At 49.1% G+C, this 27,540-nt stretch overlaps 1 protein-coding gene across 1 annotated transcript; it reads right to left on the bottom strand.

Annotated features, from left to right (window-relative positions):
• Nucleotides 1-240: 240 nt before the first annotated feature.
• SGSM3 (small G protein signaling modulator 3) lies at nucleotides 241-22,535 on the bottom strand. Its single transcript, XM_050904480.1, is given in 23 exon segments — nucleotides 241-1,455; nucleotides 1,879-1,939; nucleotides 3,599-3,721; nucleotides 4,086-4,171; nucleotides 4,504-4,552; nucleotides 4,904-4,974; nucleotides 5,073-5,101; nucleotides 5,104-5,224; nucleotides 6,524-6,573; nucleotides 7,019-7,073; nucleotides 7,626-7,781; nucleotides 8,088-8,215; nucleotides 11,837-11,891; nucleotides 12,846-13,073; nucleotides 14,025-14,170; nucleotides 14,400-14,595; nucleotides 14,985-15,128; nucleotides 16,107-16,214; nucleotides 16,368-16,576; nucleotides 17,982-18,048; nucleotides 19,262-19,347; nucleotides 20,664-20,747; nucleotides 22,503-22,535. Coding segments are annotated over 22 exon segments (2,259 nt in total). The 5' UTR covers nucleotides 20,671-20,747; nucleotides 22,503-22,535; the 3' UTR covers nucleotides 241-1,371.
• Between the last annotated feature and the right edge of the window lie 5,005 nt (nucleotides 22,536-27,540).

Here is a 27,540-nt window from a genome sequence, read left to right as displayed (position 1 = left end):
AAGGCAAGGCAGGGCTGCTGCTGGCAGCACAACTACTCCTGCCCCAGCTGCTACCTGGCCTTGTGGCCTGCTCTGATGGCCAGCTGAGGAGCCCCGACAGTGCCAGCGCAGGTTGGGCAGAGACCTCCGCTTGATGCTAGCAGGAGCTGGTGCGGAAATGGGGTCGTAATTATGAACTGACAGAAATTAAGAATTAAATCTAGTCCTGGCCCTGTCAAAAACAAAGCCAAAGCGCAGCACTCTCCCAAGATGCAGTTTATTTACAAACCCACCGAATAAAGGAAAGTAAGAATCTAGTGTCATTTCATGAGTAGTTTGTGCTCACAGACAAGCGCTTTCAGTAGAAAGTCACAGACTCCATATCCAGAGCCACCACCACAAAGCAGCAATTCTCCACTCCTGACCTGCGTCCCTGCTGCCACCGCAGGGCGAGGAGGACGAGTTAGTCTCCCTGAGCCAGCTCCAACCTGAACCCCATCCTGAGCTACAAAATATACACCTTCCTGGAGTTAATTTACAGCTTTTTGGTTAACAGTAAAAATCATCTAGAGACTAAAATGACAGCATGAAACACTCTTGTTGAGGGGAGAGGTTGTTTTCATCTGCTCCCAGAGGAGACAAGGCCCATCCCCTAAGGCTGTTACAGTGGTAACAGGGCGATGCTGTTGGGCATCTCTTGTCAACACCCCACACGCCAGTGCCAGGGAGGTGGGATGAGGCTGATGCCGGTTCCCCCTTCTCAGCCCAGAGGAACTTGTCCAAGTGCTTCAGGTTTTGCCATCCCTCTCCCCAGCAGAGGTGAGCCCTTGGCTGGCACAGGGCGGGGACGTGCTATCCCTGCTCCCGCACAGCGATGAGTCTCTCACCAGCCCAATTCCACTTGCACTCACAGTGCCACCTGCCAACAGCACCAGCTTTCACAGATCAAAGCCACCCTGCAAGGGCTGCCTCTTCCCTGCAGCTACAGCAGCAGACACGCTCACACACGCAGCTGCTGGCCCGTGGGGCAGCGTGCGAGGGGCTGCGGGCCAGGCTGCTCCCCCAGGCACCGAGGGGGAGGCAGGGCTGAGGCAAGCAGAAGATGGGGGTGGCAGAGATGGGGAAGGCTGGGAGGGGGCACTTGTTTTTGTGACCAGAACACACTTGTCCCTTTGCAGCATCACCCTCAACCATCACCTCCCTCGGGTCTGCAGCTCGGCCTCTCGGCGCTGCTGCCATCCGTCCCAGGTGGCCTGGCAGCCCCCCCGAGGGGGATTTTGTCACAGATACAAGTGGGTGGGGTGGGGGAGGGCAGGGGGTGAGACACGATGGGGGTGGGGGAGAGGAGTGTGCGCCATTGAGAAGGTTCCCCAGAATGGGGTGGGGTGGGGGTCACCCATCTATGTCCCAGCTGAAGAGATGGTGCTTCACGAGCATGTCCTGCACCCCTTCCTTCAGTGGCTTCTTCTCCTTCTCCTGCAGGATGACACAGAGACCCGGGTCAGTGCACCGCACCCAGAAAAGGGGACGTTGTGTCTGCGGGCAGAACCGAAGCACACTGAGGTCTCCGGCACACAGACCGAGCAGCCTCCTGCACTTCCCACCTCCGCGCAGCCGAAACAGGGAGAGGCCCTGCGGTTTGGAGAGCACCGGGGAAGGGAGGGGCCTGCCATTTCCCTCTGCCCCAGCTGGGCAGGGGCAGGCAGCACCCTCTGCCAGCACTGCCACACAGCTCCTGTGCACAGCCTGCCCTGGCAGGGAAAGCAGCCCCATCCACAGCCTCTGGTGCTGGCTCAAGAGGAGGCAGAGGATGGGATGGAGGACAAAGCTGGGAGAGGGAGGCGGTAAGCAAAGCCCTTGGCTGAAGGAAAGAATGAGAGAGAGATGCCGACTACTCACCTCCCTCTTTATTGGCAGCTCCCAGTCCTGAGAGAGGCTGAAGGCAAATTTGCAGAGGACTCTGCAATGGAAGAGAGCGATGGTAATGCACACCCCCCACATCCCACACCCCCCAGATCACACTCCCACTCTGTGCCCACAACTGCTGCCCCCAGGCACACAATTGCACTGGCTCTTCAGCTTGCCCTGGCACGCCACTAAGCTTACAAGGATGAAATTCCTTGTTTGTTGGTGTTGAAAGGGCAGCACCAGCCATTCATCCCGTTTCCCCCTCCTCTTTGGGCTTCACATCCTGCCAGGCACAGGCTGGAAAGAGAAGCTTGAAGATGTGACTCAGGTGCAACCCCTACAGAGCCTGACACAGCAGTGCAGGGAGGCACGGCAGCCCCGGGCTCTGCGAGGCCACAGACACACATGGCTGAGGACTGCATGCAGCTGGCAATGGGGGGGTTGCAGGTTCCTCTCCAGAAAGCAGACCCCTGCCAGTAGCACCTCAGAGTTTCTGCACACACACCCCCGGAGTAAGAGAAGTGTCCTGACCCCCAGGCACAAGTGCCACTTGAGGATGGCATGCGGAGCTCCCTTGCTGGACCCGGCTCTAAGCAGCGGCTGCAGGCACAGCCTCAACCCTGTCCCTAGGACAGGGATGCGCAGCTCGGACCTCCTGGCAACAAGCTCATCAGTCCTTCAGGCGCAGGGGAAACTCCTATGTGGGGGTCTCCTCCAACTCCTGCAGCAGTGATGGAGCAGAGGCCCTCCACAGGAAGCTGGCTGGGAGAAATATGGCATAAGCCTCTGCTCCTGCTCCACGCAAACCCGAGCTCAGCCATGAACCAGTCTCACTTGGTCCTTCGGCTGTGCTGACCTAGCACTGCCCCCATGCTGCAAGAAAGCAGCCACGGGACGCTGCAGCACAGAGGTGGAGGGGACTCCCTTCCTCCCATTCAGCAGCAGCACAAGGAGAAGAGGGCACCCCGAGGTGTGTACACACAGGCCTGCTCCTGGCTACAGATGGTCCCACTTGGGCCAGAGGCAACCGGGTGGCGCGGACAAAAGCCAGTTCCCACAGGACGGCAGCAGCAACAGGGCTGGAGTGGTGGTGGTGGTGGGAGAGTTTGCTCTGCGGCTCCCTGGGACTGGATGTGGCTTTGCAGAGTGCAGGAGGGCCAGGAGCACGCAGTGTGGATGTGTGCCCCAGGCTCCAAGTGATGTGCTTTGTGCGAGCTCAGGTGCTAAAGCCGTGTTCAGCCCCTGACATCGCTCCCTTGCTTACCCAGGAGTCAGCCAGTGACCGACTCCTTCCTGGCCAGTGACAGTCAGACTGTCTCCCTAGCACATTCCCTGTTCCCTGCTTGGACTCGCGGTGGCTGGCAGAGCACCTGGAGAGCAGGGGGGTGGAAAAGGCAGTCTCTCCATCAGAGTAGGTGCAGGGCACAGCAGGAGGTTGCTGGCAGGCAGAGGCTGCCTGCTTGTCACGACAGCTCCCCAGGAGCCTAGCCCCGCTCTTGGATCAGGCAGGCACAGTGCATTGCATTAAACTGTCTAGACAGTTGCTGCTGCCTCAGCACACAGAAGGAAATCTCTGCAGCAGGGATGTCTGGGCAGCCCACGCTGCTACTCACTGGAGAGGGCCCAAAGCCAGCCATAGTGAGGGCCACCTCCTGCAGAGGAGGAGGAAATCCATTCCAGACCCTGGCGAGGCCCATGGGGACAGACTCACCTCAGCTCACATTTGATCTGCACCCAGCCAGGACTGCGCAGGAATGACCAGGGATGGAACCACTTCTCCACGGTCTGCAGGCTTGAGCACAGCACCTCTAGCCACAAATGCAGCACCTGCTCGCTGCAGCGATGGGGTGGAGGCATGTTACTCGGCTGAAGTCAGGGAAAGAAGCCCCATCCCTTTGGGATAGTCTGTTTTAAGCCCAAGCCTTGACCCCAGCCCACAGTCTGTGGGAACAGGATAACCCAGTAAACTTGTGTGAGCCACTCCATGCAATGAGAGCTACTTCTTCCAGCCAGGAGCCAGGCCGGTATGATGAACAAGAAAGGAGCAGATCCCGCTCAGTGGCTGCAGTGAGAGGGGAAAAAGACCCTGTGGCCTAAGGTAGACTGAAACAACTGCTGCCCTTGAGCCTGCTCTGCCCCCTCCCAAGTTCCTTGCACCCCTTCCCTCCGCCCAGGGGTATCAGGACCAGATGACTCACTTGAGTCCAACGCAGATAAGGGAACGAAGCTTCACGTCCATCTGTGCATGTGCAGCATCGTGCGTCATGTTCACAGCCTGAACCGCCTGCAGGGTGGCAAGATGTGGTTACCACCGTCTCAGCTCAGCCTTAGGCTGGGCTGGGCAGCCATTTCAGCAACACAGTCAAATGCTTCCCTCCTCAGAGCTCCCCACCCTCACCCAGTGCCACTAGCTAGCATCAGAGGGGCCAAGCCTTCCTGATGGCCTCACTTTCTGCCTTTCCCCAGGCAAGTGGTGTCTCTACCGCTTCCCACCAGGAAAGGTCTGGGAGAGTCTCGAGCATCTCCCTAGAGAAGGGCATTACCCTCCAGCAGCCTCCATGGGAAATTTCCCCACATTAGGAGCTGGACTCTGGCTGGGCTGAGGGCAGCACTCACCCGGTAAAGCAGCTCCTCTGGAGTGAGGACTTTGCCATCTTCATCAAGCCTGCAAAGATCACAGCAGAGAGCTAGCTAGCTCCGGAGCCACCCCAGGCACAAGCAGGCCTCTCCCCCTCCATACCCCAACAGGTCCCTTGCTACTGCTGAGCTCACAGGTGATCCTGCAGCCATGAAAGAGCAAGATACAGACCCAGAAGCAAACACGAGAGCCCAGGGAAGGGGACAAGAGCCACTGCTACCCTCAAGTCAGCACAGGCACAGCAGCCTGCTGACACCACAGCCACAGGAGGATGGGGCAGACCACGACCCTTCCCAAGGTGGAGAGCAGCAGCAGTTTGATGGGCACGCAGGAGGAGGGCACAGACCCAGCTGCTTGGTGTGACTAAAGTGGCCTTACCTGTAAGTCTTGCAGAGCACAAGGCGAGAATACACAGAGTCAAAGTCCCGTTCCACTTCCCGGCTTGCAGCCTAGTAGGGCAGAGGGACAGTTTGTACACTCTGCCCTACAGCCCCTCACCCCAGCCCGCTGGCAACACTGCCCCACAAAGGGAACCGAGACATCTCACCTCTTCAATGAACAGCCAGGGATGGCAGGGCCCCCCAGCAGAGATGGCTTCTTCAATCCATGTTCAAATATGGACTTCAAGGCTGGACAGAGTGTCCCTCGCACCAAGTCCGTCACCCCTTCTGTGACTGAGTCATCTCCAGCGATGGAGTACTGAGGAACATGAAGAGCCAGCTCTCAGCATACTGGCGAGGGGGCAGAGCATGGAAGTGATCCACTCACCTAGACCTTCTCTGCACAGACCTCTTCCACTCCCCACCAGCCTCCCCCTCCCTTAACCCCTTACGCTCTTCCTGGCTCTTGCATAAGGCACCACGTTCAGTGCTACTCCCTGGGCATTTGCTGGGACACCAGGACCTTTGTGACTAGGTGGTGCCCAGGAGACCACACAGGTGACCCCAGCACCATCCTGGCAGTGTTTGGCATGTAGGAACTGTTGCGGTTTGGTGTGATGCTGACTGAGCTAAGGTAAGGAGAGGGACTTGCACTGAGGGTCTCTGGGACTCTGTAAGCTGCTAAAAGTCAAGACAAACAGGTATAGATAGGAATTCCCAGGTCAGCTGGTACACCACTTCGAGGTATCACCCTGACACGCTGTTAGCATGAAGGATATTCCAAAATTAGGACGAGTGGGATCCTCTCTGTTTCCACAGTTGGGAGGAGAACTGCTCAGCAGTACAGGGTGTGTTTATATACAGAGATGTGATCTGCACCTAAGGAACCAGCCCTGAGAAGGGGGTGAGGAAGCAAGTGAGATGTCAATAGTGACATCTCTCTAGGGGCTTCTCTTAGGGGTCTCAGGTCAGCCTTTGAGCCCTTCCCCTCTCTCCAAATGCTGAAGAGGAGAGGGAGCACAGGGCCTTCTCCACTTCCCCTGCAAATCGCCTAGGCCAACAGCTGATGATGTTTGTCTCCTATCTGTTACCCCAGCCTTGGGGCCATATTGAGGTATCTGCTCTAGATAGATAGGTCGCATCTCACCACTGCCAGTTGTGAGAGGAACCGAGACAGAGTGCCCCCTCGGGCACAGCTGCTCGAGGAGAATCCACTGTGGTGACCACAGAGCATGAGCAGGATCCACAGGCACAGCCTCAAAGGAGGAAGAGAGCACAGGCAGCGGGGAGCGGGCAGAAACACTGCCCACGGGATCCTCCTGTGTACCTGCCTGCTGCTTTCTCAGCTTTCCCGAAGTTCACCTCTAGGGTCCTTGCAGGCCCAGGCATCACACTCAGCTACCCCCTGCAGCCCTCTGGGGCCCTCTGGGCCACTCGGTGAGCATGAGGAAGTTGAGCAAACAGGCTTAGGAAGATAAGCTGCCTGATCACATCACTAAGTGCTCAATAGCCAGCGAGAGCAAACAGACTCAAGGAGGGAAATATATGGCTCTTTTCAACTATGTTTTTTCAGTTATGACACGACTCTCTTTTTTATGTTGTGAGTTTTTTTAATTACCTCTTTACTCCGCTCATCCAAGATCTCCACAAATTTTGCAGGAAACCAACCTACAAAGAGTGGACAGAGGTGAGCCTGACACAGACACTGAGAAACTCCTGCAAACACAAGACTGGGGCCCAGTGGAAGCTGAGAATAAATCAGAGGTCATTGGGTCCAACCCCAAAGAAGGAAGCGAGCAGCCTCAAAATCACAAGAATTAAGGCAACTGCAAGAGGAAGCCAATTACAGGACACTGCCCACAAGCAGCAGAGATGACATGCACCCAACCACCCTGTGCCAGGAGGATGGAGCCTAAACTTGCTGTTTGCAAGAAGTAACGAGGTAGCTGCACCACTGCTCTCATAACCTGCTTTAACGTTTCCCTTGTCCCTGGCAGATGCTCTGGGTAACTGGCAGAGCCTTTGCTGCAAATGTGCCAGAGCAGTTGCTGTGGATGAATGGATGCTCCGCATCTGGCCCCACTCTCCCCAGCGCAACCCATCCTGCTCTCACCTCTCAGTCCATTCAGCTCTCCCACCCAACAGTGCTCATCCTTCTGGGAAATGATCTGAAAAACAGGGAGTGGAAAACACTGGTTGAAGAGAGTGCAGTGCCAGGAGGGCTACAGCTGCCTGGCTGTGTGTGCACAATGAGGAACTGCTTTCTTCTCAACTGTTTTGCCAATGTTCTCTTCTCACATGGCCTAGAGCCTTCAAGGGCCAAAAGCTACAGCAAACACAACACTACCCCTGTTTTCCCCAATTGCAGATGGGATGCCCACAGTTAAAACACAAATGGATGCTTTTACAGTCTTACCACAGCTTAGTGCACAGCGTTAAACTGGGACCCAGGCTGGACCAAATCAATCTTTTGCTCAGCTGTATGGCAGCCAGGAAAGGGACTTGGTGGTTGCGCTGAGAATGACCCACAAGACAACACTCACAGGAACATACTGCCTCATCCCCAGGCAGCCCCCAGAAACACCAGCTGCTTCCCTTAGACTCCTAACTGGGCTCTGAGCTGATCTCCCTTCTTTCCCTGCAGAAGAGGCAGTGCAGCGTCCCAAACAAGTTGGGTGTGCATGGTCTTGCCCTGGTCCCTGTCTCATAGGCTGACGCACCGTAATGATGTCATTCTTGCGAAAGCCCAGCTCATCGTCATCATGGCGCTCAAAGTCCAGCAGTGCCTTGGCTCGTCGTCGTCGGTTGCGGGAACAGGCCACATAGTTCTCATGGTCCCGCTGGTGGCTCTCCATGCTGTAGTCTGGAGTCAGATCCTAGCATGCATGTGGATGAAGAGCAAACAGGAATGAAAAGCAATAGATGATTCCCAGCTGATCTGCCAAAGCTTGCATGCCCCTGTTCCCAAACCTTTTCCTGCTCCAGGCAGGCAGACAACCTCCCAGCGCAGCCCTCCTCCACCAGGGATGCGTTGAGCAACCCTCATCCTCCACACGTTACACCTGGCATGTTCTTCCTCGAGCCCACACTCCAGGAGTATTTGAATGGCCCTGCCCTATGGTGGACACTCAACACTCATGCCTGGAGCACACGGCAGTGCAGATCCAGCTGTTCCCACTCACAATGCTGCAGTTCTTGGGATCCACACACTGGAAGTGCCGTGCCACCTGGAGAATGGCCTCACGCAGGTCGGCCACCAGCTCTGTCTGCTTGATGTTCTTGGCTTTCAGTGCCTCCAGGTCGTCATCCCCTGGGGGAGCCCACACAGCCAGAGGGAAGGCGAGGAAAGGAAAACAAGTATAAGGTATTTATTTTTTTGTTAAAATTAGAAATAATTGATTCTGCAGAAATCAAAAAAGCCTGACATTAGAAGTGCCTACGCTAAGGCAGGTACTTACTGCCAATCTATTCAATAATGTAAATAACCAAAACCAATTTGACTGTCTCAATTTTTAAGGAGCTGGTATTTCAAACCACATATGGAACTGGAAGATGCTGCCTTTGATCTGTCTGGACAACTCAGTATACCAAGGTACTGCGTACTGCTTTAGAGAAGTGTCTACACAGTATAGAGACGGCTGAACGGTGGGACACAAAACTAGGGAACTTTCAAAAATTCTCTTCAACTGAAATTCTCTTGAAACTGAAACAGCTTTTGGTTGAACTACTTCTGATTTTTGCATACCTCACAGGCTGAGAGCATCTTCGTCACTAAGTCTCGAAAAAGATTTGAAAAACCAAGACAGCCCACTTTCTTCTGTCAGTCTAGAAGTCAGAGCCATGACACAAAAGCTGCCATCTACTTAAGACCTCAACCTCCCTAAGAGCCAGATTTCAAAGGTTTTGGGTGTATAGAAATGGTCATAAGTACAAAGTAAAAGTTACCAAAGCATCTTTCAACTGTCACTAATTCTCCCAGGAGTTTTGACAGCCTATCTCTATTAATTTATGCAGAAAGATACCTAATGGGATGGATTCTTTAGGCAGTTCATGTATCTGAATGCCTTAAAAATTGGGTACATGATGTTTGGGAACAATGAACCATTTGCTTCTTTTTCTAAAAAAATTCAATTTGTTTTAAATTCAAAGTGTATTTTCATACATCTATTTTTGCTCTCTCTCTAATATACTGCAGATGTGGTAGCTTGATTAACAAAATCAACATTTAAAGCAATGTATTTTTCACTGAACTCCAATTTTTATACAAACACAGCTTTTATGGAAGACCCAAGTAAATCATTGGCTAGCAAATTAGTACTCTGCTTATCTTCTAACAGCATTATAGAAACCAATATGAATAAAGTGTGGCCCGAGCTATACAGCTGCTGCAACAGCTATGTACCCATGAAGCTTCTGCTTATTGAAAAGTGATTAACAGTATCTTTTAATCATAAGTGATCCTAATTAAAAAGACCAAAACTTTAAGAACATAAATAGAAGCACAAAATTAGATTTAAAATTATTTTAATAATTGTTTTCTATTTGGTAAATTAAATGATTAGAGAATCAGACACACAGAGCTTAAGAGAAAACTGAACTTTGTTTCTGGACTAGAAAAATTGTAGGGCATACTTACTCCCAGTCCAAGCAATGAAAATTAACAAAACCTCCTCCTCAGTGGCCAGGGGTAGGAAATAGAGCATGTAAGAAGTCTCACTACAGATTCAGAGATACAAAGATTGTAAATAGATAGGTGATCACGCAGATGGCGGGGATTCCCAGAAAATTCATGTTGCTAAAACAGAATGTGACTGAAGAAGAAACTACTCAACCACAGCCACACTAGCTCCGTGGGCTGCCCTCATTTACATAGATCACTGATTCTTTCTGTCATCATTCAGTCCCTTCTGGCCAAAATACCGTGCTCCTCCCTCTGTGAGATCAATCCCACCCAAACACAAGCAGGAAATAGGGGAAGCAAGTTCCACATCTTCCCACCTTAGAATATACACGATACAGAGGAAAGCAGCTGGGGTTTCCACCAGATTCACCTCACTGCACCCGACACGCCTGCACGTACATTTCCAAAACAGGAAACCAGTGCAGGATCGGCCACATGTGAGGAGGCTCTATTTTGAGCCTGCAAAGACCGACTAGCTGCACAGTTGTGCAGAGGAGGACTAGCTCTCCTGCATTTCCTTGTTGCAATGCCCATCCAACAGGAAAAGGGCAACACGCACATCTTGTTCTCCGCCAAACTACCTTTCGCTGTTTCTTCTTTCTATTCCTTCATTAGAAATCTGGTCCAGCTCCTTGAATCTCAGCTAGAGAAAGCCTTGGCCGACCTGATCTAGCACGAGCAAGAGTCTGGCTTTGAGCAAGAGAGGCTGAACTACAGACATCTAGACGTCCCTTCCAAACAGTGCTCCTGTGATTCTACAACTCCTGTCCAAGTCGCTACTAAATCTGCATTCACTCTAAGGAAGAAGAATTAAGTTCTGGGTAAGTTCTTACTCCCACCAAGACAAGGGCTATGTACCAGCTTTACAGAGTAACTATCACAGGCAGCAGACTTTACAGTTAAGGTTGTTTGACAGTTCCCAGTATAAGGTGAATTTATCACATCCAAGCTTTCCTTCCCCTCACTTGGCTGAAGTTTTCCATTCTGGTCATCTGCTGCAGGATGATAACTTCTCTATTTTAACCAATATTTTAATTACTAAGAATATTAGGTAAAAACCAAACCCCACTAAAATGAGAAAACACTGTCAATCATCTCAGTTCTACTACTGATACATTTTGAAGCTTGAACTCAAAACTTATCTTTGTGTGTGAGTATAACTGGCTATCATGTTCATAAAGCTACTCAAACTTGGTCAAGAAGACTATCTGAGACACAAGAAAGATGCATTTGGCAGCTAGGTTCCCTGCCGGTTCAGTCTGTACTGACTGTATGATAACATTACATACAAGAGGTCTGAGTTTACGTTGCACAAGCAACTTTCCTGCATTTCTTCACTTCCGCGTGCTTGACCTCACAGCTTCATTGGTCTTCTACCATAACTTTGATATGTAATGCTGTATGTGCTTGTAGCAAGCCTGTGACAATATATCAGCTTCCTGGAGAACATCAGAAAAGCTCTTCTCTGAAAAGACCAGTAAAACCCAGTTGTAGATTTATTCAGGCCATTTCAACCACAGCAGGAACACTATTTGAACCCTATAAATTCAGTATGTTGTCTTCCTCCGGAAAAACAATTTCTGTGGTGAGATGTGGCAATTTCAAGAAAGCTAACCAGTTGCAAGGAAGATGATGACAGTGAGGCTTACAATAGAAAGGGCTATTATGGAGTCACAGAAGCAAGTTACTGTTAAACCCATGCAAAACCTATTCTGGCCCTGTGCTTTCTGGACATACACTGGCTTAGCTCATAAGCAAAGAAAATTAAGACTCAAAAGCGTGCACAACATCGAACTCTCAGAGTAAGGGGGAACATCAGTGATGTTTGCATTTATAAATCTGATGAGTGACACACTAGACCATCCTGCCGTGTCTCAGATCTTCACAGATGTTCCTGAACTGAGCAGAGTAAGATCAGGAGAGTACAACACCCAGCTCGTGGACTGCATATGGTCTGCCAGAAAATGTGTTTGACCTGTCGGTCAGTGCAAGAAGGACATTACAGCTGGGCTGAGCTGCAGCCCGCTGTTAGTCACCATTTAAAGACTAACCATCTAACCTAAAATTCACTTTCTGAGCTCAGACCAGAGCAAGCAAGTAGAAAACTGCACTTCCTCCTTCTCATCCTTCAGTTCTGGCTCCCTTCTCTCCTCTTCCTCTGTCCCAGTGTTTCCCTGCTTTGCTCACTCCCCTACCTCCTAGGCTGCTGTATCCATCAGCACCACATGAAAGGCACAGGATTGTCCTTACCGAAAAGCAGAGAGGTGATGCCAGACTTCCTGCGCTGAGTCCTTCGCCGCACAATCTGAGGGAGAGGGAAGAGAGAGAACAAAGTGCACACATTAGGACAGATTTCAGAAATAAAATAAAGCAATCCTCCACACAGGTCAGCTCTGGGCAAGGGGTCCTGACAGCTACCACTGGAAGGGGCAGGCAAGTGAACTGGCAATTTTAGACAGGAGTAATTCTAGTTCTAATGCAATGAATCAGCTCTACTGCTTGATCTGCTCCGTGTGCAATGGGTTATTTATAGCTCAATTATTACGAAAGCATAATTGAAGTTCAAGAATCAACCATGATTTGAGTGAATAATTTTAGTTCTAATTCTACTTGTTGCCAAAAGCAGTTCTACATGTAATTATATATAAATTTCTAAGTGGATGCCTATTACATTTTAGAATTGCAGGACTGTCTTGTGATTAGCACACAGATGAGCATCAAGAATATATCTTCCACACAGGCTTGACAAACAGGAGCTACTACATCCGCAACTGCAGACGGTAGTCCAAGATTAAACACAGGTGCATTCTTTATTCAGCTTCTCAAAGGCTGCTGCTATTTTCTGACTCTACCTTCCAGAGTTATTTTAGTGTATCAGTTTCTTACTGATGGATTAACTCCAGTTCCTACTCTGCATGCTCCAAGCAAATTCTGCCAAAAGCACATGTTGTTTCTTTTAGTTTCCATTAATAAAATGTATCACTTTCCATCATAACTCTCATTAATGATAATTACAATCAATGTCAATATCCCTTTCACCTGGGGATTTATCAACCAGGACAGATCTGGCAGCATTTCATTAGTACAGACCTCCCCCTCACTTCCCAATACCTTTTATCCACTGGATGACACAGTCATCCTGGAGCCAGAATCCTCTCAGACAGGAGGACCTCTTGCTCACAAAGAGCAATTGGGAGGGAACCCGTAAGGGAATGGTAAAAACGGAGCAGCAGAGGCAGATGGGACTCTGTGCACTCACTTTGGATAAATTGTTGACAGTGGTGCTGGAGTTGAGCAGCTGCCCTTGGTCAGCAATGAGGTAGGCCAAGTGTTTGCGACGCTGGGTCTCCACCGCCACATCTGTCAGTGAGCCAGCCACGCGCATGGCCTCCCGTAGCAACACATCTGCATCTTCAATCTGACTTGGGATGTCCGAGAGCGTGTTGAAGATTGAGGCAGAGTTCTCGGACTGGATTAGCTCATCCTCCTGCAATGATGCAGTCATTTTGCCACACAGAACAGTGAGCATGACAGCTATGCTCTTAGGGCTGCTAGATGCAATTTTACATTCAGTGGACAGTCTGGGCCAGAAACAATGCAGGTACAACTAGATAATTCCATAAAAACTTCAGTAGGAAGAGTCCAAGCTACCTATGGGAGGGGAACAGCATCTTTTACTACTCTACTGCACTGAGATCTGTCCCCAAAATTCTAGCTGGCATGTTTTTGAGTCACAGCATCCATCATTGAAATGAAGTCAAATCAGCAAGGAAAGACAAAACAGAAGCTATTCTGCACCCACCGCCAGGACTGGGCACAGCAGGGATCTTGCTGGGGACAAGGGAATGGAAGCTGCTCAGACTCACACACTATAGAGTGCCTACCATGTCAAACTGTGCTCCACCTTCCCCTTACTCCCCAGCAGGCTCACCCTTGCCCTTCACCCAGCAAGCTGAACCACAAAATTATTTTTCGCATAAAAAGGAAAAGATCAGGCGGTTAAATGTAAGCCAGCCAAATCAAATCTAGTCAGGACAATGTTCATCTCTTGGAGCATTCAACAGTGCCATCAAAAGCTTCCCAGATGACCACAACCTCAGCTTTATATCTCTGCTCAGAGATGGTGCAAAATCAAGAAGTATCTTGGTTTAGGTAAGATGGACCCTCAGGTTGGGATCTAGACTGAATAGAGGGGGGCAGCTGATGGGGTTTAATTATGAGGGAACAAAAGAGGTAGGCAGGGGAAACAGCAATCCCTGAATCCTGTGAAGTGCCTTGGAAGTTCTTCACAGCCCCCAGTTCTGAGGAAGGCAGGAAGTCGTCTCACCGAGCACATTCCCAAACCACACACAGGAAGTGGATACAAAACCTTCTTGCCCCTAAAACTCAGAATTAAACACCGAAGTACTATAAAGGAGGAAGAGGAGGTGGGAATTACCTTCATACTGAGCATGCCCAAAGTGAGCTGGAACAGCACCAGAGAGCCCTGGTAGAAGAAGAGGTCCCAAATACGTAGCAGCAGCTTGATGTGGACAACACTAGCGAAAGAGGTGAGGAACCAGTGCAAGGTGATCAAGGAGAGCTCTGCGAATAGAGACACAGAAAAGAAACGTGACAAGGGAAGTCAGCCAACCAGCGAAGATGGACTCTCCTAAGTGTTCTCTTCCCAGCTCAAAGATGACCATGCACTGCCTCCAGGGCCAGGAGGTTTGCTCCTAGCCCTGCTGCTCTCCCTTTGTGAAACAAGAACAATAATTTTTGTCTGCGTGTCACCCTGGCAAGAAAAGCTATGGTTTCTAGGGCACATTTTTACCGATGTCGTGCTCCTGGAGCAGCTTGTCCAGGCGGGGCAAGTACTGCACGATGAGCTGTCGCAGGACACGCTGGTCAGTCTGCACGCCCATCAGGGTGGTGCTGAAGTAGGAGGCAGGAACCAGTTCCTCGATGATAGCGCACATCATCCAGAAGGCATCTTCCTCCTCCAAGAAGAGCAGCAGCGAGGCAGCCACCTAGGATTTTGAAGGAAGAAGAACTGCATGTCCTAAGAGGAGCAGAACTCTTTCCCCACTTCCTTACATGGGGAGATGGACCAGTATCCAGGTGACCAACATCTTCCTTCCTCCGCAGCAGCTCTCCTGCAGTCTCCCACTGAAGTGATTTCTCCTCAGTATAATGCCTGTCCCTCCCCAACAGATGGACTGAATTCTTCCACACCTTTGGACACGTGGTACTACTCTGCTCTCCCTTCCCTAGGAAAAACATTCCATGTGGAAGGGATTTCCCTTCAGCTCATCTGGAGGCCATAGTGTCTGGCAGCACTGCCTCAAATCACTTGCCCCAGCATAGCCACCGCAGACAAAACGATCCCTATCATAAAGACACTCTGAAAGCAGCTTACCATGCCAGTGCCTTGGCAATATCCAATCTCTGGGTAGAGCCAGGCAAGTCCCCGTAGTATCCTGCGTAGCCGTGGCACCCCAATACTGTTCATGTTGGAGAAACAGGCGTTGCTGGGCATCGTACGGAGCAAGTCCTTTTCAATCTGCAAGACAGCCATAAGCAAGGACAGGGTCAGCTAGCAGCATCTGAACAACTGCCTTCTGCTCTCTGCACTTCCCCATGGCCTCTTGCCTCAGGGAATTCTACTTCCCCATACTCATGCATAAGTCCTTAGGCACCAAAGAAGATGGCCCTGTCCAAGCACCTGGGGTCAGTTTAACAGCCTTTACTGACATGTAGGAAAATGCCAGTGCAGACGGTGACTTGGTGTCTCCCAAGAAATACTTGCCTAAACTCAGCACCTAGCTTCACCACTGAGAACAGTAGGCATACTGGTTGGGAATTTCATCTGCTTGGATTTCAAGCAAGGCTTCCTAACAAACCTATCCCAGAAAGAAACCAACAACCTGGCCACATCTGTGACAGGGGACTTGTGGGTGAACAGCCCACAGATCTCCCTTGGGCAGTGTTGTTCCTCCTTCCAATCATTCTGAACCTAGCTTCTTAGTGAGAGGTGAACATGTGCAGAGCTCAGTTTCTTTTGCCATGGCCTTTGCCTCCTCCCACAAAAGGAGAGGTCAGAGGAAGAGGGAAAACACCCCGTAACAGTCTTGTTGGTGTTCAGAGACTTTATGTTTGAGGGAACAAAGACAGTCCCTGGAAGCAGCTGCCACTACGTCAACAGAGGTGCATCTGTCAGCCTTTCACCCTTCACTTCCCTCAATGAATATCAGGATATTTGCTGAGATGCAACTGCAGCACTGCTTTCTAGCCTGCAGGTAGCATGGGTCCAACCCCTTCCCTGCTGTCCTAGGAAGGAGGGCAGCTGCACAGTTGCTATTCCAACAAAACAAAGGAGAAATATGCCCAACAGGATTAAGCTTTAGCAGGATTCAGCCACACGTCCTCTCAACTGTCCCTGCTGCAGGTGTTAGGCAGACACCCCTTCCTCCTCGTGCAGCAAATCTTGCCCTTCTCCCCACTCCCTTGTGCCCAGTCAGCACTAGGCAGTATCTCCTACCTGTTTGGCAGCAATGGTTTCATCGTTAGAGCTGTTTTTCACGATATCCCGATATGACATCTCTGAATTCCTCTTCTTCTGCAAGGCCCCCGACAGGCGCATCCACAGCTGGGGGGACAGGGTGAACAGAGATAGGAAGAGTCACTAAGACAGCCACAGAAAGCCGTACTCTGGCACACTCTCAACTGATAGAAAGTAGTCTTGCTCCACTGTCTCTTAGTCCAGGCAGGAGAGCCTGCCCAGAACAGGCAGCACTCTCACCTGTGGCCTCATGCTGTGCGGGATGCCGGCTAGCACCAGGGAGCGCAGCTTGTCTGAATGCGGTAGGGTGACCTCAATTTTGTCCCAGGTGAGGTCGCCCACGTCATGGTTGTGTGTGAATTCCAGATGTGCCTGCCACTTGAGCCTCTGCTGTGGCTCCTCCGTCAGTGGGACCCCCAGAAGCTTGCTGGAGTTTGGCTCAGCACCATCTACCTCAGCAAAGGGAGGAGAATGAAATGGAGACAAGTGAGAGAGGGAACAGGAGAGGGAACAAACATAGGGCATCTGAAGAAAGCACATTAAAAACATTCATGTCTTCCAGCCAGAGCACGGACAGACAAAGCTTGGTTTCTAACTGTCTTCTCCATGCAGCAAATTTTATGGTCATAAGCAAAAGGCACTGGGGCCTTGAGAACTAAGAAGCTGTCAGCAGGCTTCTAGTCTCTACTTACTCATGATTTAGAGCAGAGTGTGGCTGGAATTAAACAAGATCCCGGCAGCAGTCATCCTGCTGGGTTTTCTAAGGATCTGTAAATCAGGCTGACAAAAGCATAGCAAGCCTCAGAGGTGGCAAGCAGAAGCTATATGTTCATGCAAGTAATGAGGTGCAAAATGTTAACTTTGGGGATATTCAATCACCAAAAAAGCTTCAATAAGGACACTTCCAAATGCACAATGAGAGAGCACCTTAACCTGAGGCTGGCTTTCTAAAATAGATACTGTAGCACAAGTACAGGTTTGACGTAAAGCACTCTGTCCTTCATCACATAACACATCCTAACAATGCAGTCCAAATCTTTCTGCTGATTTTATAATGCACAAGTCTATCAAATGTTCTGGCTGAAGAAAACCCTGCGTTCTGTCCTCCGGGTCATTGTTTCAAAGAGGATCCTCTATGACTCAAGGTGCCTCAGGGCACACGTGCAAACAACTTCTGCCCTTGCACTGTACGGCCTAAGCCCTGGCAATGTCCTCAGAGCACATAAAGCAATTCCTACGTCCCCCACTCCTTCTCTTTCTCTTTGCAAAGGCAGCCAGCTGTTGTAGTTCAATGCCCAGCTGCAACAGTTCTCCACACCTCCTTCTATTTGGTCACCTGCCTCTATATCTTGCAGAAAAATTAGGATGTGGGTTCTCCCCCTACAATTTGCCCTACACTTTGCCAAGCTGCTGGGATGGGTAGAACACATACTGCTGCCACTCACCTTGGCCATGAGTTTTTCAACAGACAGCACGTGTCACTGTGCCTGCTACCAGTGCCTACAGTGCTACTGAACACGACAGAGACCCCACTGTGAACTGGGAAAGTTGCCCCTTCCCAGCATGCAGCTGCTAATGGAAATGGTAACTTCCTCTTAACTTTTCTCTTTCTTACGCATGGCACAAGCACAAGGGGATGGAAATGACTCTGCTGCATAGTCTATGCTCCAGACTCCCATAAGGCCAGCACATCTAATGCACTTGATTACAATGGTAGGATATGGAAAGATGATGACAGGTGGGTAGACAAGATGTAGCACAGAATGGTTGCAAAATCACCCTGCCATACTCGGAAGCATGGAAAGGGCTGGACGCAGGACACAATGGAAGGGGGAGGGATGGGACTGGCTTTACCTTCCTTATCAACTCGGAAACCGAATTCATCGTAGTGGAACTCTGGCTGCTCGATGGATTCTTCTTTCTGGGAGAAGTGAGGAAGGAGAACAGACACTTCACCAGCTTAGCACTGAACAATATTGCCCCATCCCACCACTGTCCACACCATGCCCTCTGAGCAACTAGACTCCTTGCCCTTTTATTTTCAATGCCTCCCACCACAATTCCCAGCTGGGGAGGTGTTGCATGCCATTCACATTTTGACTTCTCCGTGGAAGTTGTGAAGCCCTGCCTTCACACCTGCACAGATTTTCCCAGCAATCCTTTTTCCAGCAGGGCTTGAGCACAGCATCATATCAAGATCAGAACTTCCACCCTGGATGGGCATGCAGCCCTCCCCATGGACTGAGGAATCCACACACACCAGCTGAAGTGGTCTCTACTGTCTGCATCTCTAATATACAGCAGTCCTCTGTTACCTCTGCGCACACACTGCAAATTCAGCTCCCTGCATCGCTCCATCTCCTGCCTGTTGCTTTCAGATTTTCTCTGAAAGACAGCAGGCCAAACTGGGATTTGCACCTGTGAAGCAAGCCCAAATTATAGGCCAAAGGAAATTGAAGTCCATGACCCAAATCTCAACTTTCCTCATCTGTGCTCATGGTTAGCATTGGGGGATACACACTGGAGGTTACAACCAGGCAGCTTTTTTAAGGAGTGAAAACCTACAGATACCTCCCCTTTCCTGCAAGCCCACCTGCCCCTCCTGTGGGATCTCTCGCAAGTATTGCACCCAGGCAGCACCCAAGAAGCGTGCTTCTAGCATAGCTCCACAATAAGCTTTAATCTGCTTCACTGGGCTCAACTGCCTTCAGCAAACACTGTGGGTAAGTTACGAAATTCCATGGCTGCTTCCTTCCGTCCTGCTCTGCCCACCTGGTGACAAGTCCTGAGGCCAGCATTTCCTGCCATGCACAAGCCATCCAGAGTAGCTTGATGGTGACAAAGACTCCCTGATGGTGTCAACATTTTTACAGTGGAGCAATAGTTGCAAAACAGCAGGGCAATAATTCACACAAGTTTCTTTGTGCTCTGCAAGATCCTCTTGCAAGAGCCAGGATGCAGCCGCAAAACACATGAAGTTTAAGTAGCAAACAAGCGTCCACAACCAAACCACCGGAGGAAGAGTGCATCTCTCCCTCCTTTTCCCTGTGGCTTTCAGAGACCACCAGAAATCACCAGGGTCCCTTTACTTCTATGCAGCCAGAGAACAGCCCCTCCCCTGCCCCACACTGTACCTGTGTGTATTTTGCCAGGATCTCCTGAGGCCAAATGCTGGGAGTGAGCGCTGAGAAGGGACCCCCAGCAGAGGGAGTGTGATGGCCTAAACAGAAAGAGATCAACATATAGCAGTGAAAACCTGGAAGGACTCCCTTGGAAGATGCACACTCGATACAGACTGTTCCAGCAAGAGAAGGACTCTCTCAGCAGTTTGTCACTACTGCCACTCTAGACACTGAGACAGCTCCCACTTCACCAAGGAAGCAAGTAATTTCAGATGTTTTTGTCCCTTATCGTCAAGCAAAAGAAGCAGAAAGGCCAAACGGAATTCCCTCTAAGAAAGAGACTTTTAGAGAACAGAAATAGTTCCATGGCATCATGTGATCTTTCTTCTGCTTGGAAAAGCTGTGCAGTCAGTGTCAAGCCAGGGGAACCATTACAAAAAAAATTATTATGGAGAAGTAAGCCCCTCCTACAGAGGCACTGACCTCAGCACCAGCAGCACTCCAGAGTTCCCTGAAACTTTGTCACCCAGGCACCAAAATGGGAAATTGGAGCCCTCAGCAAGATGCTCCCTTTGCTGCAGAAGGGCTGGGACACTTCTGCCCCCCGCAAGGTTCTCAGACCATGCATAAAGAGCTGCAGCAATGAAAGTATGCCTATCATCATGGTCTTTTGTGTTCAAGGTAAGCACCTTCCCAGTCTCAGGTAGTGTCCCACTGAACAGCTTCCTTTGTAATAATAGCAGATGTCAAGTTTTGCAATCGAAGCAGATAAGCATGTCCCAGGCCTTCCCCTGTGCACATGAGTGACAAAAAAGTTTACTTGGCTTTGAAGTATAGCCTCCCTCAGGGTTATATGCCCTGAAATAACCAGCTGGACTGGGAAGGAAGGTGTACACAAAAATACGGGGTGGGAGAGTGGGCCACTGTAAGAGGGACGTGCTGGAGGAGACCTAGTTTTAGTAAAGCTTATATCTCAGTAGCTCACAGTTGAACTCCAGTAATTCTTCAGCCTTCTGCCTGCCCTAGAGCTACCATTTTAGAGCAAAAATCTCTCAGATCATAAGCAAGCCACCTACTTTGGGACAGGTCTTGGGAGGAGAATGGAACTGAGCAAATCTTAGGAAAAATGGGGAAGGCAGACTACATTTCAACCTCCTCCTTCCTCTGCATTCAATGGTTGAAGCAGCTTCTGCAGGCTTCAGCACAGGGTAAAAGAAGGAACTGAGTTCACCCTGAGTGAAAAGGGAGCTGGGTCACAAAGAGCGGGGCGGTCTCTTCTCCCCCAATTTGACAAGACAGCACGTTCATGTAAAGAATCGCTCTTGGAACCAGTAACTTTCTTTTACTAAGTTGCAGCTGAAGAAAGAACAAGCAACCAAACAAGAAGGTACTGTGTCCATTTTTGTCTGCTCACCTGACATTGCGCTGCGTAAGGCTGAGTAGCAGAGGCTGTCAGCAGGTCCCGAAATGCTGTTCTCGGAGGTGAGAGGTTACTACCCTGTTATAAAAAGGAAAAAAAAAAAAAATTGGTGATGAGAGAATTCATTTAGCTTCTAAGAACATGGTGGGGGACAGACAGACCCCTCACGCACAACTTCCCCACAGGAAAATTAAATCCCTTAGTATTTAAGTTCCCCACAAGAAAATTAAATTGCAGAGACTGGAATTTCCTCTCGGTTTCATACCTACCCATCAGCTAGAAAGAGCACACTGTCATTTACCAAATTCCTTGTGACAGTAACAGCATTGCTGATTGAAAAAATGTCAAAAATCAAGTCAACTTTCATCACCTTTTCCATCACGTATTGTGAGTCCTGTATTTAATTATGAATACTAAAAAAACCACACTATACACCATCATTCTCTGAATACACTGCCCATGGAGAAGGGACTGGAATGGTGAAAAGGGTATAAGGGGGTATCATTAGATGCAATAAGCCTGAAAGAGATTTTAGGGCTGGCATCACAAGAGCAAAGTGTATTAGGCTGTGGAATACAGCTCCCTGAAGGGAGCTGGGAAAGCTTCTGACAAGGATCTTCTGTGATGAACTGGACTAGGATATGGACAACATGCAATTGAGTACCTCTGCAATGAGCCAGGAGCCAGGCTCCTCTTAACTAAATCTGGTGATAGAGCTGAGATGATGAAATAGCCCGCATAGCTCCCCTCCTTACTTTCCTGATACCAGTTCACAGCAGATTTTTATAGGGGTTTTCCAGGACAACAATGGAATAGCTCAGTAATCAGAGAAAGATATTTTGGACTTTAAGATCAACCTGATAACTGTGCGTGGGAGACAGCAAGAGCCACCTCTACCAAGCAGATAAAGCCAGTGCTGGGATATATCAGTCACTTGCACTTACTTGGGAAAGAACCTCGGAGAAACTAACCTTTGCACATCGGGGATGGGTTTTCCAGTTTCCCCTTTTCAGTAAAGCTACTTATGACTGCAAACCACTAAAAGAAGGAAGCCCAGGGATTCATCCAGCAGGCCCTGTCCAAGTTGTTTATAGGGCTCAATAGTACAAGGTTATATTGCCTTTGCATCTCAGTGAGCTTTCCAGTGAGCACTTGCAGCCTGGAAGTGGCTTGCTACAGCACTCCAAGATAAGCAGCTGTAAAACACTGCAAAAACATAAAAAGCATCTGTGTCTGAGAACACAAATGATAAGGCTTCTTCCTCCCAGATTTAAACAGTTCTCTGCATGAGAAAGGCTGGCATGGATGAACAGACACTCTGATCTTCTGACACCAACTCTCAGGGCAAAAAGGAAAAAAAAAAACCAAACAAGAAAAAGTTTAGCTTTTGTTTCTGAGAAGTAACATTGTCCACACAATGGCCAGTTGCTTACCCACGAGTTCTGTAAACTCTCTTCTATCCTTCCCATCACTCTAGCCCCACTTGTTCTCTTAGCACCAACTTTTCCCTCAGTAGCTGAAGACATAACAAGAATTACAAAATGAGCACCTGCACACTCATTTTACATGGGAGCGCACACAGCATGCACACCAAGCAGGTAAATCTGCTGACAATGATTATTCCCCTTTCAACATCACTATGAATGTATTTTGATGCTTCTTTTTTTCCAGGCTTATCACTGCCCTGTGACCACAGCTGCTCTGTTCCTGAGCCTGCAATATGTCCTTCTCCCCTGCCTTCTCTCAGCCCAGTTAACCCTGTTTCCAATGACTTTTATTAGGAACACAGTCACTGTTTCAGCCACGTGGTATGTCTGCCATGCTTCTCGTTACCTGTGCTCTGAATCCATGCTCAGTGCCTCAAGCTTGTGAGTCGGGATCCCCCTCAGTCATTATTAACCTTCATCGCATGCACAATCGCTGCTGAAGCAACCTGCTACAGAGGAGCCGGGCCAGTGTGTTAGGCACGTAGAGGAGGAAAGACCCTGTAACAAGGGAATTAACCACGGTGCTCAGAAAGCAGTGCAGGAGAGTGTGGAGGCCGAAAATCCCTCCTTGTCCCAGGACAGGTGTAGCAGAGGGGAACACCTTCCCTTGTCCACGTCAGATGGTCTCCGCCTTGCTAGAGATCACTCCCCTGACTGCTGCCTGCCTTCCTGTCCCTGCCATTAGAGCACTGAACTTGGTGGGCAGGTTTTTCCTGCTCCTGGTTCCTATAGAAACCTTCCTGCAAGCACCCATCTGGGACCGGGCCCAGAGAGAGCCTGAGAGGCTCACCTCGCCACTGGCACCAGGGTGTGTGGAAGGGCAGGGTGGGGAATGTGAATCACACCAAGAGAAGGCCCCTGCTGCGGCACAAGGAGGTGGTGCGCTGGGGACTGCCCACGGAGCCAGGTGTCTCCAAGAGAAGGTGCTGAGGCCACTGCACCAGCCCTGTAGGTCTTCATCACCCTGCTTCCTGCCCCCTCCTACTCTGCCTCCAGTACAGCGTCACAGGAACTGGGAGGAAGGTTCCCTGACACAGCCAGGCAACACACAGTGCAAGCCAGGAGGAGGAGGAGGATACCTGGCATATGGGATTGATACAGTAAGTTCTTTCCTTTGACTGAGGGATATAAACCTAAAGTAACTCTCAAACTTTCCTAGCCAGGAGGCAGCAAGTAACAAAACGGGCTCCCATGAAGCCTGTGAAATTGCATGCATGAAATTGCTACAGCTAACTTAGCTGTATTATTTGCACAGTACACACTTCTGAAAACTAGCAACAGTAAGGGATACAAAGGAAAAAACACATCAGATCGAACAAATGTTAATGGCAACTCCCAAATCCTCAGAACTCTAAAATTAAAACCAGTTTTCACCCATGCATTAAGAAGCATCTCTCGTGTTTAAAGGCAATTTAAGTTTCCTGTACAAACCAATTTTGGTCACACAACAGGTAGTTTTCACACTTTGAAAGAAACGCATTTTTTGTTAAAATGCAAATGGTACCTGTTATTTGCAGCTTTACTTTTTGAGTTCAGACTCTAAAACAAATCACACCACCATTGATTCCAGCGTGCTAGAAGACAGCTATAATGACAGTGCATGCACCTGAAAAAGAAGGGAAGCACCCCCGTGCAAGGGAAGCATGCAGCCAGCACCAGGTACAGCTATCTGAAGCACTCCAGCTGCAACACCTTTGTCAGAGTTGCAAATACACACCGTGCAGGATTATATCCAAAGAAGACCTGCAAATTTACTTCCACTTGGCAATATCAAGCCTCCTCCAGACACACTTGCTCTTCCACACAGCTGTGATATGAGAGATTTCAATTGCCTGGCTTCTTGCAAACACCAGATAACAATCTCCTGCTGCCTATGTTTTATTTGCTTGGCCTCTTTTGCCACGTGATCTCCACTTAAGCCTGCTGTGGTAGCGCCTGGATGTGCTAGGCATGAAATGACGCTGTCTGGAGCCTTTCAGTAGGATATTTTGGGACAGAAACTCCTTCCCAGGAGTGTTCTTACCCTGCTGATTTTAGCAACCAAAAAAAAAGAAAAGAATCCACCAAAAAGCCACCAAAAAAGCAACATACCTCTAGCAGACAGACTGTGCACAAGACGAACTTATTACAAAGCAATGTTTTTGTATGCTGAAAACATTACAACTAGTAACTATGCAGGAGCTGTCAGCGAACATCGTCAGAAGGACCAGAACAAGCATAACAATTATTTCTAGAATGATTTTCACCCGCTGTCATAGGAACAGCATATACAATACTTCCTGTGACAGTAAGCTAGCATGGGGAAAAACTCTGCTTTCTGTTACGCTTAATTTGAACATGAAGCAACACTGCATGCAGTAAATCCCACTGCCACCTCTGGACTGTCAGCTGGTTTCCACTGCTCTCTATTCTCTTCCTTTATTAAAAAAAATATGTTTTGGAAGAGAGAAAAGCGACTGCAAAGCCACAGTACTCATGCAGAGGCCATGGACTTAGGTGTAGTTCTAGAAGCCTCTTCCAGCTCAGCTTTTAAAATCCCGTATAGATTGCATCCAATTTAACATTTAGACTGACTCTTCCTCTCTCAGAAATCAGACAAAAATCAGACCCTGCACTGAATCAGGCAGTTCATTTTTGTCCTCTCACACCTGGAAAGCTTTGTTTTCCTAATTAAAATCCTGACTTGCCCAATGAAATGCACAAGGGGAGCTCTCAGCAGAAAGCCCTTTGCCTTCCCTTCCCCCATCTGCTTCAGGTCAGGCAAAGGCATATCCTGGAGCTGCAAATGCCGTTAGTCCCACAAGTCAATATTTGCTTTGCACATATACAGTCAGAAGAAAACTCCAGCTTCACAAACAAGTAGCTAAGTGAACAAAGAACAGCCACACACCTGACCAAGGGGCGGACAAGATGCAGGTAATCTCTGCCCCTCGCACCCTGACACCCTGGCTTTTTAAGGGATGCAGAATCCCACGCAGGCACTGACAGACACCAACTCCTGGTTAAGGAGTCAATATGGTGTTGGCGAACCTTGGTCATTCCAGGAACTATCTGTTTAAGGCTTACAAACCATGACCAGCCTCACATTGCTTTGAGTGTTGAGCAACACAGTACAAATGCAAGAGGGAGGTGTTGAGGTAGCCTTCATGCTTGCTTTCTACCACATGACTTGGAATGAAAAGTTGGGGGACTTTAACTGCCCTCAGCCCACCTCCTCATAGCAGAGAAAGTGAATCAGAGATAAAATAAAAGCCTACAGCAGGCCTAGAAAGGGGGACGTGAGACCTGGAAAGCAGCAAAGGTGAGGGCCTTGCAGAGCCAGGTGGGCGGGCAGGCAAGGTGGCAAGCTGCTGACAGCTGCAGAGGCATCTCTCAGGACTCCAGTGCTGCCCAGTCACCAACTGGGATCACATACTGACTGCAGGAGTGTGACGGGCCAAAGTGCCTCCTCCCACCTGCCCTGGGGCACTATTACAGCGACACACAACAGAGACAACAAAAAGTAAACTGGAACTCTGCGTCTCCTGCCATAGAGCACCTTGTAGACTCCTGGCCACACTGGAAATGTAATTCCGTGCGGAAATGTAACTAAAAGGTACCTCCATGCAACAGAGCTGCTCCCTGCACTGATGGGTGTCCAGCAAGCCTGCCTGCTGTAATGACAGAGAGTGACCCACTGGAGCTGAAGGTGCTGAACCATTTTCAGTTTATACAAAAGGAACAGAACAAGTAACTTCCAGTTTTGTATCCATTTCATCTCCATTTTGAAAATAAGGATGTGAAAAAGCAGAATCCTGTTTCCTACCGCTTATGCATTGGACAGACCACAGATGGACTTCCTGATCATAGTTCAACGTGTCACGCTTGCCTCTAAAAAAAACCCTACACAACACCTACTTACATAGAATGCAGATATCCTACATACCAACATATATTTTCTTTTCAGAGCAGAACTGCCTTTTATTTATCTGTCTCCAAAGCAGACAGCTGATCCTTTATGCAGGACAAAGCTTGAAAAGGCTGAAGCTCTTACTTCTAAAATCTGGACATAACAAAGGCTTCCCCCATGTGGCTCATGAAAAAAAAACAACAAACCAAACCAGAACCAAACTTACTTATGGCTCTGCTAATTCCCTGTGTTGCTAACACAAGCTACCACACTTTTAGCCCTGGAAAGCAGAGGGTGTCTGTCCTTACATAGCAGACACTTTGTGCCTGCTAAGCATGAACTGCACTGCTGTGGAGAACCTCTTGTTTGCCAAGACCCTTGAGATCAGAGGAGGAGGAGTTTCCCCTTTCCCGGTGCTCCCATTATTTGAGTGGTGAGAGGATATGTGATGGGAATATAGAGTGCTCCTCCCATCTCACACAGGACGATTACAATAGATCAAGCACTGGAACAACAGTTGTTGGTTTTTTTTTATCTGCATTGAATGAGGTTGGAAAAAAGGCCGGGATACAAACTAGCAAGGTGTCCACTTTCACTGCACAGCAAAATTCTCCTTGCTTCCAACACAGAGGGAAGAAAACCCACATGTGCCAAAAGGTAGGTCTGCCATCACCCTAGTCGTCAAGGCTTAGGGTAAAGGCGGTTCCACATTAAACACCGCTACACAAATATAAACCAAAGGTTTCTGATTAGTGTCTAAGGGGGCCCCAAACATCTCTTCCATGAGAGTCAATTTCTGCACAATAAACAGACACTTTCACCCAAATAAGCATGCCGCAGGACCAGGGCACTTCTGCAGAACTCTACAGAAACTCATTTTCCCCAAAACTCTCCAGAAGTGGTTTTTACCTTCTGGTCCACAAACTTCTGCAAGTCTGCAAACTATTTATAAGATGTCTGTGGAAGGTAATGGCAACTGTCCAGTTTCATTTGCTATACAGAAGTTTGAAAGAAAATATTTCTGTTAGAGATGCAGGGTTATACCAATCAAAGAAAGGCTGAAAGACACTACTGACAGTTATTTAAAGACAGATATTATGAAGTCTTTTATATGTCACTCTACCCTGAGCAGTGACAAGCGGTGCCATCCGAGGCTCTCTCCATCACCTCCAGAGCCACGCCTGTAGGGTCACCCCAGGTGAAAGTTTTGATTCTCAAGCTGGTCTCATCCTACTGTTCCCAGTGACAAAGGAACAACAGCCCGAAGAATGGCTCTTCCTTGATATGGCCTCCGACAGATTTGCAAAGGTTTAGCTGTCAGGGTTTGCCATTCTCTTGGTGAGGCGCCAGAAAGGCTAGATTCAGGTCACTCTCCTGTAGCTCTGTTGTATTACTATTTGCTCTAGTATTAGGAAAACAATGTCAGATTCACCTAGCAGGACTCTAAGCAGTTCTCACTTCATTTAGCTCCAGAAAATGGCTTTCTAAGGAAAGT

This window comes from Gymnogyps californianus, chromosome 1, assembly GCF_018139145.2.
Source record: "Gymnogyps californianus isolate 813 chromosome 1, ASM1813914v2, whole genome shotgun sequence".
Taxonomy (NCBI): Eukaryota; Metazoa; Chordata; class Aves; order Accipitriformes; family Cathartidae; genus Gymnogyps; species Gymnogyps californianus.
The sequence above is the reverse complement of the archived record's forward strand: the minus strand, read 5'-3'. Positions and strand labels throughout refer to the sequence as shown.